A 12942-nucleotide genomic window follows, 5' to 3' on the forward strand; every position below is an offset into this window, starting at 1 on the left:
CTCAAATTAACACCTTTAAAAAACATCCATCAAAACCAATGAATTAAGACAAACATAACACCTTTAAAATTGTAGAGCTGAATTCGAAAAAAAAAAGGAACAAATCGAGTAATGTACTATGGACTAATGTTATAAACTTTGTCTGCTTATCATAATTGTCTTTGCTTATAATCTTCAGCAAATCTATGTCAGTGGACTAATGTTCTAGATATTTACATCCTTTGCTCTGAAATCAGATTTATTGTCAAGAGCTGAATACATATCCTTTGGATGTATTTATTAAGTATACCAAGTCATTTAAGTTCTAAAGATGCAAATGGCTTATGTGAAAAGAAATACATACATACTAGTATAACAGTATATGCAGAGTTTATACAGCATCACTTGTTTAATACAGCTAAAATATTTCTTTATTAATAGAAAATAATAAGATTTGTGTAGTAATTAATGCTCACTATAATAAACAGTACATCAGCAATTCTAGCATACATCAATCAAAATTGCTAAATAAAGCTTCAGTGTTTTTGTTGATTTCATCAGTCACTACAGTATAGTGCATTCTTCCTATGGCTTCTTTTGACAATCTTTTGGCTCTACAGTCTTCAGATGACACACAATTAACATTCTTCAAAATATCCATCTGCCATGTATTATTGAAAGGAAAACTATTAGTAAACAAGAAAATAACTAAATGAAAGTTAGTTAATTATATAAGGATACCACTTGAATCGAATGTGTGTCGCGGGCAGAAAATGGAAAACCAAAAAAGTTATTAATATGATGTATGTTAGTCTTTGCCCCCAAGACATATCCCAACGGTATGAGTTGGGATATCGAATGAGTTCCTATGTAGGAGATCCATAGTTCGATCCCTGCTACTAACATATCCCCTACCCTTAACAAATTAATCGCTAATTTTTGTTTATAAAAAAAGGTATTAGTCTTTTATCAAAAGCTGTCGAAAATGGCAGGGCAAATCTCCTTTGGCAAACGAGAAGCATATATGCATGTTAAAGCTCTCTACTTCTCTATGCCAATAGAGATTTTCCCTATCATTCCTCAACAGCAGAACAAATATCACACATCCTCCAAGTTCCATTTCTGTTTGAACAAAATGCATGTCTTATATACTGAAAACTTTGAGCACCTAACTTGGATATGCCACTCAAAAGAAGCTGTATGTAGTAGCAACAGCTAGCACAATTCCAATTTTTTAGGTTCTTGTTATTTACTTTTTTGTCAATTCCTTTCAAAAAACATAAATCATGGACTTGTCTACATCATGATTTCCTCTTTCCTAGTAAGTAAGATTCTTTTTTTTGTTTTACTTTTTGGTGGAGGGTGGGAGGCATTGTCATAAAGATAAATACTTTTTCTTATATACATGCATGTAATATCAGTATTTATGTAGAGTTTTTACTTTTTACATGCATGGTGACTCATATCTCAAATGTCATACGATTTTGGGTGGATATGTGGTGTCCAATATCTCGATAGTCCTTGATCATTAGCCTTTGTTGCTCCCGGTGCTCCACCAAACTCGTCTGATGCAAATTATGCATGCTTAGAATGCAATATATTCTGCATATTCCCCGTATAGGAACTGATATTCAACAAAATTGTATGTAGTATATGCCATGGACTATTCCTTGGGAACTTTCTTGTGTCTACAGTTGCTGTCATAGTGAGGACCTTGCATGGAAGCAACAAATAGAGACATAAAGGGAGAGCACATACCGCCGGATCTTCCTCCTAAGCAAAGCTTATTCTATTTTGATTTATTTTGTTGAACTTTTTAATATTGTTATTCAATGGATCTATACAAATTTCAATTCTGTGCTATATATGATACCCTCCTTTTCTGCACTTGGTTTAAAGTTTTCATTCTGTTCTTGTCAAAACAAGTGTTTTATTCTCTGCTAGTTTTGACCCTTTAAAATGTGAGGGGCTAGATATAATGGAAGGACATTGCTAATAAGAAGAGTTTGTTTATCTATATGTATGAAGAAACAATGAGATAAATAGGGCCTAAAAAGATGGTAAAGTCATATATCAAAGAAAAAATATGAAAGGAAAATTGTTCATACTTGGAAGTAATTAATTAATCTTAATATCTTATTGTACAAGTTTGGTGAAGTAGCATGTATACTGGATTAATCAGATGTTATTTGTGCTTGACCATTGATAAACTGTAGTTTTTCCCCCGAATCTTTTTATCCGATTAGAGTTTAGAGACCTAATGTGTGAATGGTATACTGGACACAACTTTCCCGGCTGCCATAGTCGACTAATACTATGACAGAAAACCAATGGTTAGTTGGTTCAGTGATGGATCCCTGCAACTGTGATCAGGAGGGGGCTAGAACCACTTGATGGCAGAACTGACCCCCGAACTAGATTAGATGGTCCAGTGGGCTGGATACTAGTGGTGAAAACCAAAAAAAATAATAATACTATGACAGAAAACAAAGTATAAGCGCAACGCAACTGTTGTATGGCTTACCCCGCTGTGTAAGTGGAAGAATATGGTTCTAAATTATGGTTGTATTCCCACTTGTGGTTAAGCTAGCTACCAACTTTGATATTGCGGTAAAATACCGACAAATGCATGTGATGCTGCTGCAATTGTAATTGCAGACTGTAATTTAGAACTATGAACAATCATCACTGCTTTTATTAGACAAGTAAATTAGCATTGATACTCAATAGTTCGGACAACTTAGTCCCTTAAATTTATAAATGACAATTTAGTCTTAATCTTAAATAACAGAAGAACTTCAGTCAATTTTATTCATTCACTAAAATATCTCTTTAAGAAACATCTATCAAAACCAAGGTGAAGTCTACATATTTCCTTGAATAGTCTCCTACTGCATCAACACAAACATAACACCGTTAAAATTATAGTACTAAATTCGGAAAAAGGAATCATTTGACCAACATTTTTTAATTTAACGGACTAAATTGTTATTTGAAGATTTGTAAGATCAAAATGTTTGATATTTACAATTTAAAGGATTAAAATGCTAATTCACTCATGTAAAGACTATATTTATCTGTTTGATGACAGATAATGCAAGCCTTTGTTTGATAAAGCTAGAATTCTTTATTAATAGCAAAGAATAAGATTTGTGCACTGATAAACAGTACTTTAGCCATTCTGGCATACAGCAAATAGAATTCATTCTAGATAATGCTTCAGTGTATTTGTTAATTTCATCAATCAGCACAATATATTACATTCTTATGGCTTCTTTGGACAATCTTTTGGCTAAATCTTCAGTCATCATTGATACATTCTTCAAAATATTTATCTGCAATATCATGAAAGGAAAACAATTACTAGAAGGAAACTAAATGTAGTTGATTAATTATATTATGATACCACAAGAATCAAATGCACCAATCGTTAGTTGGTCCAGTGGTGATTGGCGCTGCACTTGGTAGTGAGGACCACGGTTCGATCCCCCGCAATTGCGAACAGGAGAGGGATGAAACCACTTGATGCCAGAATTGATTCTCGAACCATATTAGATAGTTCAGTGGGCTGGATACTAGTGGTCAAAACCGAAAAAAGAAAGAATCGAATTCGTGTCACGGGAAGAAAATGTAAAACAAAAAAAGAAAGTAATTAATAGGATGGGTTAATCTTAATCAAAAGCTGTTAAAAATGGCAGGGCAAATCTCCTTTGGCAAACGAGAAGCATATATGCATGTTAAAGCTCTCTACTTCTCTGTGCCAATAGAGATTTTCCCTATCATTCTTCAACAGCAGAACAAATATCACACTTCCAAGTTCCAATTCTGTTTGAACAAAATGCAGCTCTTATATACTGATAGCTTTGAGCACCTAACTTGGATATGCCACTCAAAAGAAATAGCATGCAGTAGCATATGCTAGCACAATTCCAATTTGAGGTTCCTGTTATTTACTTCTTTGTCAATTCCTTTCATAAAAAAATCAAGGACTTGTCTACATCATGATTTCCACTTTCCTAGTAAGTAAGATTCTTTATTTTTTTCCTTCTATTTGGTAGAGGGTGGGAGGCATGGTCATAAATATATACTTTTTTTCTATATACATGCATGAATTTTTGCATGTAGTAGAAATATATATATTTGTGAGTCCATCCATTATTTTTATGGGTATGCTGCTCCCCTTTAAATGGAAGTTTTTTCATCCACTTGCATCGCTAGGATCCATCAACAGGACACGTCGTCTAAACACCTTGGTCAGGAAGACTTTTGACACAAGGAGCCAGTTTAACCATCGACTCTGATACTACTGTTAAGTCATGAGGAGGTCCGAAGATCATCATATCGGACTTAAGAGCAACCATACATCTTAATTAAGAGGGGAAAGATCATGATTTTTTTTTTTTCAATTTTTAAAGCAGAAAAATATCATTAGTTTTGTCTAATAAGGAAGAGGGATTTGAAAATTCAACCACTGTAGGAATTAACCACAAGTTAAGGCAAGCCCAACTCAAAAGTAAAACAATTAAATGTGTGTCCCTTTCCAAATGAGGCGTTGAAGTGTAAAACAAGAACTTCGGTGACTTCAATCCCATTCACAAGTAAAATTAGAGCCGTGACTGAAATGGAGAAGACAGTACTAGTTCCGACTGATATGGGACTTTTTAACCCACCCGCTAGCGCTTATTACTGTTGGAATTAGGGTGCGGATATAAATGGTAGATGGTCCAATCATAAACCTGTTAGCAGGTTGCTAACGAATCATGGTGCGGATACAAGCAACCATATACGTGATATTGAAAATCAACGTTGCAATTGCGGTGTGATGCCATTGCAACAACAGCAATATTGTGGTGGTATGACTAGTATTCAACCATTAGTTCATGGAATAGATATTTAACCATCAGCATATTCTTCCATAAGATCAAACAGAAGGGGAGTGGAAAAGAATTATACCATCCATATGGATGGAATTAACTTTTGTCACAAACCATTTCTGTAGAAATTAATAATGCATGGTTTTTTACTGAGAGAGAGAGAGAGAGAGAGAGAGAGAGTAGAGCAAGTAGTATATATGTATGGACCACTTTGTAATGAAGAACTAGTTATTGAACAGAGGATGTGCTTGGAATATCCTTTGGTAACTTAATGCATATGTGTACTAGCTGCTGCATGCAAAGTCATCACAAGAATCACAAACAATTAACTCTATTATATATAGAGACATGGACACTCCAGAAATTGTTCATCATCACAAACAAGAATCAAATCAACAAAGCTACTCATGTGTAGGTGAATTACTGGGCAATGACTTCTTTGGCAGAAGTTGATACAATTCAGATGCAGATAATCAGAAGCTAACAAACTCACTGCCAAAGAAGATTTGCCCCGCAATTCACTCCTTCATCTATTTTATCAACAAATTAAGGTATCAAAAATACATTTGTGCTTATATACATATATGAATTACATTTGTGTTTAATTTCTAGATGATGAGTAAATTGATTACTTAATATGATGTAGCATAAATTAAAATCTTCCATTTACACTATCTATGTCAAATTAACAACATATAAGATATTTTATATATTTTAGATATTTTGTTATGAGGAGAGAGGAATAGAGGGAGGAGGGATATAATTAAGTCCACAAATCTTAATTCAACGGCTAGAAATGTCAAAATTGTTAGTGATAAATTTCATGATCAGGTTCGAATTTCGACCTCTCCATTTTATGTGTGTAAGTTTTCAAAAGTTTTGTTATTTTGTCTATCAACAAAAAAATGTGTAAATCTAAAAATCACAAACATACATGTGAAAATAGGTAAAATATTTCATATGTTTGACATATAGATAGTAGAGTCACAATTTTTCATAGACAACCTAAAAAATACTTATTATATTTTTTAACATTTTCTTAATTTGCAAAGTTCCATTTTGTATTTATTAACTAAATTAACCTCGTTATCATGAGTTTAACTCAGTTGGTAAAAATATCACATTTTATATGCAAAGGTTGGAGTTCGAACTCAGGACACCCCCTTTATCCACCTTCAAAAGTGAAATTTCTACCCACAAGACTTCGTGATAAAAAAACTGAATTAAACTTATGTTAAAAAATTCTAAATTTTTATGGGAGATGTTAGTTATAATATTATAACAATAAAGATATTTAAACATCAAAAATCAAACAAATATACAACATCTACCTTTAATTCAACTATTATTTGCTTACATCGATTTCTGTGTCTTCTCTCCTTTTCACTTGATGTCGTATTTTTGTCACTAGAATAGATGTTTAAATAACACAACTCATATTATAAACATGAATTCAAAATAAAACATTCAAAATAGTTGCTGAAAATTTCTATAAACACTAAGAACAAAATTCTGAAAATCTATAGAAATTTACTTATTTAACCCTATTATTAGAACTGTTCATTTAAAAATGTGAACTAAACCGAACGGTAACGAACCAAACCAAATCATAAATTTATGAACCAAATCAATAATTTAAGACAGTTTACTAACTATGAACCGAACCGTTAATAATCGAACCAAATTGCTTGAACCGAACTGCATAACTAAAAAATAGTCAAAAAAAATTCAATAAACCTATAAGATATTTTAACAGTTCAGTTCGATCAACTGATTAACTAAAGTATCAGTATAGTCCAGTTTGATTGAAAACCATAACAGTTTGGTTCGATTTTCTAAATCACTGCTATAGTTCAGTTCAGTTCGATTCGGTTCTTTGATTATCCTTTCTCTTATATGAGAAGTGTTACCTAAACATCTTCCCTTTAACAAAACTACAACAAATATACTACTTTAAACTATTATTATTTTCTCTCTCTCCTTTTCAAACACAACCCGTGCTTCCAATTTTTTTCCTTTCCTTCACAATCACCGGCCACCACCGCCGGCAGTCACCACATCCATCCACAACCACCACAACACCGTCCTCCTCCATCACGGTCGTCGCTCACTCTTCATTCTTCAATCTTTCGAGCCGGCCACCATCCTCCATGTCCGACGGGTACAGATCTGATCTCTATAGTCTTCATCTTTTTGTTTAACACATATTGAAGAAAAAGAAAAAAGAATTCCAGAAGCAGAAGATGGTGATGGTGTGAGTTTTGTTGATTAATTGCTTGATTGTGATTATTTATTTTTAAGAAAAGTAAAACAAACAAATAATATTAAGAAAGAAGAAGACGAGATAAGCTTCTTGTTTGAGTAAGTGGCCTATGGTAGTGAAAAGAGATAAACTTCTTGTCTATGTAAGTGGCTGGATTGTTGTCTATGGTAGGGAAGCAACGAAGCAACAATGGAGAAAATTTGGGGTTTTGGTTGTTGTGAGTGATAGAGAAAATGAACAGTACTTATCATTTATTTAATTTAAAACGGAAATGACCACACTGCCCTTGATGTTGTATATTTGTTTGCTTGTCTTGATGTTTGATTATCCTTTCTCTTATATATATGTTGGTTAGTACTCCCTCGGGTCCCCAATATAAGAAATTTTTTCTAGAATTTGGTAGTCCTTAATATAAGAAAATGCACAACTTTTAATGTATATTTAGTTTGTAAATGTCATCTTTACCCTTCATGATTGTCTCACTTTATTCATTGCTTCCAATGCACTCAAACTAGAAAGAAATTAAAAAGACAAGAGATGTGTGAACAATCATTTGATTAAAAGGGCATAATTGGTAATTAGGTGTAAAAATTACAACAATTGATGTGTTCCTTGGTATTGATGTTTTTTGCTTTTGTTTCTTATAATTAGTACCGGAGGGAGTATATATTTCTCAAAAGTATCCTTAGTAGTTGAGGTATATTTGACAAATATTATACTCTGAATTTGACTAGTTGACTATCCATCCGTGTCTGAAACAATATCTTACTCCCTCCGGTCTTGAATATAGGAAACAAAAAAAAAATGCACGTTTTTTAATAAAATTGGATAAAGTCTAAAAAAAATAGTCATTTCCACTTTTATCCTTAGTTTTACTTAGTAAAGGTGAAAATAGAAGCAACCTTTCAAAGCAACTTTTGGGGAATATCAAAAGTAAGTTTAAGGGTAAACTTGGAATATCAAAAATATGTATAATCATTGGAGTTACTTTTTCTTATATTTAATACTTTGAATTTTTTTTTGTTTCTTATATTCAAGACCGGAGGGAGTATTTGTATTTCATTATGACGACTATTTTGGCAAACGTTTATTTGAATGTTCACTAAAAGATCGAGGAAATAAAGTAGAATGGGTTATATTATTACATCTAATATAATAAATAAATTTGTCTCCGTGAGCTTGGCTCAGTTGGTAGGGACATCGTACTGTATGTGCAGGAGCCGAGTTTGAACCTAAGACACTCCACTTATTCACCTTTAAGGTAAATTTTCTAGCCACTAGGCTTACTTAACCAATATATATATATATATATATATATATATATATATATATATATATATATATATATATATATATATATATATATATATATATATATATATATATATAATAAATTAGGCATGTCACAGAAAACTTAAAAAAATGACATGAATGTGCATGTGACATGCGACATCAATCTACTTATAAAAATCAACTGAGTATTATATTCTTTCATCAATATAACAACTTTATTATCGGATCTTCGTTTGATTAACAATGTTCTGCTTATAAGTGATGGTGGAGGATCCTTTCTGAAGAAATAGGATCTGGCTAGGTATGGAACCATGTTTCTTGCCCCACACTTTAGAGGACATCCCAATGACTTAAGAGGGGCGTTTTCATGGTGGAGTGATGTTTCCTTATTAGGGACTCATGTGGACTCTCAGTCGGATTGGTTCTCTGAAGGAGTGTTTAAGCGAATTGGTAATGGGATTTTGACAATCTTTTTGTTTGATCATGGGTCGACAATGTTTCACTTAGGATTCGGTACCAATCTCTTTTTCAAGCTTCGGATCAGTGTCTCGATAGAGTTGCTGATATGGGCAACTGGGTGGGGAGATTGGGTGTGGCAATTTAGGTGGAGGACAAATCTTGGTTTGCATGACCAAGATCTCCTTACTCAGTTAATTGAGTCATTACGTCAGATTCGTTTTTCAACTATGGAGGATATCTGATGCTGGAGACATATGAGCCAGAAAAATTGTTCTAGGTTAAATCAACTTATTTAGTCCTTGGCAAGAGAACTATACCTCAAAATCTAAATTTGTTCCTTATAAAAAATGTCGGAGAAAGTATAAACTAAATAAAACAGGTATATATTCAAAATCTATTAATTATATTAAGAAAAAATGCATTCACCTCATTTAAGGTCATAGTATAATATAATATCTATTAATGTGATATCCCTCTGTGATTTATCTATTTATAATTTTTGTATATAATACATCTATAATATATAGTAGACTAGTATTATTTTAATTTTAATTTTGAGAATATAGTAGACTATTATTAATTTATTATTCTTTTTTTTAAAAAAACTATTATTAGCTAGTCAACATGCTTGATGTTTCACCAAACTAGAAGTCATCAAACCAAAATAGTATCAAAGAGAAAAAGTCACCAAACTAGATGTTTCACACGTGATGTAAGTAAAAACTATAAAATAATTTAATGGACATGCACATTATCTTATGTTACATGCTTTCACAAATCTTGCGTGGCTTTATATTTTTATTTTTTGCCAAAGCGTGGCTTAATTTTTTATTCGGCAAAGCGTGGCATTATCATATGTGAATTTTACATTTTATCACATTTGAAATATGTGAATTTTGTCACTGAAATATAATGTGATTTAAGTTAAATTGGTGGAATACTTCATTAATTTATTTTAAAAATGAAATTCTAGTCATTCTCTGACCCCAAAAACAAAATTAATTTAATTATTCTTAACCTAATAATCAAACAAAATATTAATTAACCAGATGGTTGAAATCAAGTGACTAATTAAATAAGTATTTGTCTACTTGAATAAATTAGAAGTATATAGTATCCATGTTGTTCAACATCTAGTTTTTTTATGTCTTCAATATCAATTAAGTCCTAGTTTAAATTTAATGGTCTGTTTAGTTTTATGGAGAGAAAGTGAGAGAAAATAAAATTACGCAAACCAATCACTAGTGCAGAAAGGGGATTCCACTACCGGCCAAATAGGGATTCCACTACTGGCCGCGGCCGGTAGTAAACACACTCGTCGTTGTAAGTCAATACTTTCCACGACGGGTCTTTTTATACCCGTCGTGGTATGTCAGGTTTCTACTGTATTATTAATTAAATTTATGAGGATTCCACGACGGTTTTTACAAATACCGGTAGTGGTATGTATGAGATTCCACTACGGGTATTTTCAATATCCGTAGTGGTATGTATGGTTTTCATTTTTTTTTTTTTAGAGTCTGGGATTCCACTACCGGTATTTGTAAATACCGGTAGTGGTATGTATAGTTTTCATTTTTTTTTTTTTAGAGTCTGGGATTCCACTACCGGTATTTACAAATACCGGTAGTGGTATGTATGGTTTTCATTTTTTTTTTTTTTAGAATCTGGGATTCCACTACCGGTATTTGTAAATACCGGTAGTGGTATGTATGCTATTCGGAGAACAGGCCAAGGAGATAGGTTGTAAATCATCAGGAGAACAGGCCATGAACTATGGTTAGTACTTTGATTACCAAACGGATTCATTCCATCAGTAGCAAGTCCAAGTCTAAGGTTTCTCGACTCTTTGCCAAAATTTGGAAACAAAGAGTCAATTTTCTTCCATTGCAAAGAATCAGCTACATGGCGAATTTGGCCATCACATTTTCTCTCTTCTGCATGCCATCTAAGATTCTTTGCGTCATTTGCATTAGCAAACAATCTCTTGAACCTTGAAATTATTGGTAGGTACCATACGACTTTCGCGGGAGGACCCGTTTTGGTCACCTCATCATCACTAGAATCACCATCTTTCTTTTTGTAGCGAGACGCCTTACATGTCGGACAATGATTATAGTTTACAAACTCTTTTCGGTATAATATACAATCATTAGGGCATGCATGTATCTTTTCATACTCCAAACCCATTGGACACAATACTTTTTTCGCCTCGTAATAACGATTTGGCATTACATTACCTTCTGGAAGCATTTGTATCAACAATTCAAGCAATTCAGTGAAACTTTTGTCGGTCCACCCATTTTTTGCTTTCAAATTAAACAATTTTAACACCGCAGACAAACGGGTAAAATTTGTGCATCCCGGATACAATGGTTCATCCTTGTCACTGCATAAAGTTTCATACACATGCGCCCTCTTAAACGAATCTTCTCCAATATCACGCATCATGTCTTCCAGTCGATCATCGATATCCACACTACCACTTTCTCTATGGGACACACTTGGCGTTGCAACTACTTCACCGTGCCATATCCATTGTGTATAATTTTGACAAATCCCGTCACAAATTAGATGATTCATGATTTCTTTCTTAGTACGTTTTGGTTCTTTATTTGCACAATTTATACACGGACATAGAAAAAGTGGAGGAAATTCAGGAGGAGGACGTTCTAGTTCAGCATTACTTTCCGCAAACTGTAGAAATTCCATCACTCCATGTCTGTACTCAGTACTTAATCGATTAGCTCTCATCCAACTACGGTCCATACCTACGTTTCGAAATTTATGCATTCTAAGTTAAAGGAATGACTAGGTTGTTACTATTGCGAAACATTCTCTCGCCCTATTTTAATAAAAATTCATAGCCTATAACAGAATGACTAGATTATGCATTCTATTTTAATAAAAATTCATAGCCTATAGCTTCTATGTTTTGAAATAGAATCGGTACCTGTAGATGAGACCGTGATTGAACCTTCTAACTTCAAACAAAGATGACAACACCAAAAAAGAGCAACACCAGCCCCTGCACAGCACAAGCAACACGCAGGAGCAGCAATCACCGCCTAACGCAGGAGCAGCAATCACCGCCTAACACAGCAACCCCTGCACAGCACAAGCATTGATAATTTTATAAATATGTTTATACAACTTAGTTAATATCAAAACAAGTTGTATGTTTATACAATTGGCCATAAATATTGACCCCTGCCCATGGCCAAGTTGTATGTTTTCTTGAAGCCGAAGCTGAAGGGTATTTGCAAGAAAAAAGATCCCATCTTATAAGGCTATGTGGTGAAGCTGAAGGGTATTTGGAGAGACACTACTCAGCTATCTTAGGCTCATACCAAAACCCTCTTGACCATCTCCATATTTTCCCTTACTATTCTAACTACATCAAACTTGGTCACCTTGAGTAAGTATATTATATGGCAGAGATATTAAGCACTATTCTAACTCCATATTTTCACTCCTTAGCCAACCTTGAATATATTAAGCACTATAACTTGAGTGACTTCTATATACCTTGAATATATTAAGCACAAGGTTAACATGAGTGACTTCTATATCACTACTAGAAAACTCGGCTTTAGCGACCAATTTAGAGACCGATTTTCATCAAAATCGGTCTCTAAATCCATTAGCGACCGATTTTGCGACCATCTAAAATCAGTCTCAAGGACCCTGGTCGCTACTCCCTTGTGACCAATGCAGCGACCGATTTGGTAGCGACCGAATTAGTGACCGATTTTAGAGACCGAATTAGTGACCAATTTTAGAGACTGACTTAGAGACTGAATTTGTGTCGTTTGTTGCGACGCGTTGTACGACGCTATAGCAACTGATTTGTGACTGATTTTGGCGACCGATTTAGTGACCGATTTGAAATTAGTTATTCTATTTATTGCGACGGATTTTGCGACGCTTAGTGGAAAAATCAGTCTCTATTTCAGTCTCTAACGATTTTTTTAATTATTATTATTAATTTAAAATCACATGAAAGCAATTTTTGAATCTAAAAAGGTTTAGCAGCGCAACTTGTTGCCTGTCTACCTTTTGTTCATATGTAAT

General features: G+C 33.5%; 1 protein-coding gene across 1 annotated transcript; it reads right to left on the reverse strand.

The window, feature by feature from the left end:
* Positions 1-490: 490 nt before the first annotated feature.
* LOC123886486 lies at positions 491-12432 on the reverse strand. The gene is made up of 3 exons (XM_045935802.1): positions 11822-12432; positions 10567-11639; positions 491-640 (listed from the first exon to the last, which is right to left on the reverse strand). Exons 2-3 carry the CDS (start codon positions 11635-11637, stop codon positions 491-493), a joined length of 1221 nt encoding a protein of 406 aa, XP_045791758.1. The 5' UTR covers positions 11638-11639; positions 11822-12432.
* Positions 12433-12942: the final 510 nt, after the last annotated feature.

Source organism: Trifolium pratense, linkage group LG5 (genome assembly GCF_020283565.1).
Source record: "Trifolium pratense cultivar HEN17-A07 linkage group LG5, ARS_RC_1.1, whole genome shotgun sequence".
Taxonomy (NCBI): Eukaryota; Viridiplantae; Streptophyta; class Magnoliopsida; order Fabales; family Fabaceae; genus Trifolium; species Trifolium pratense.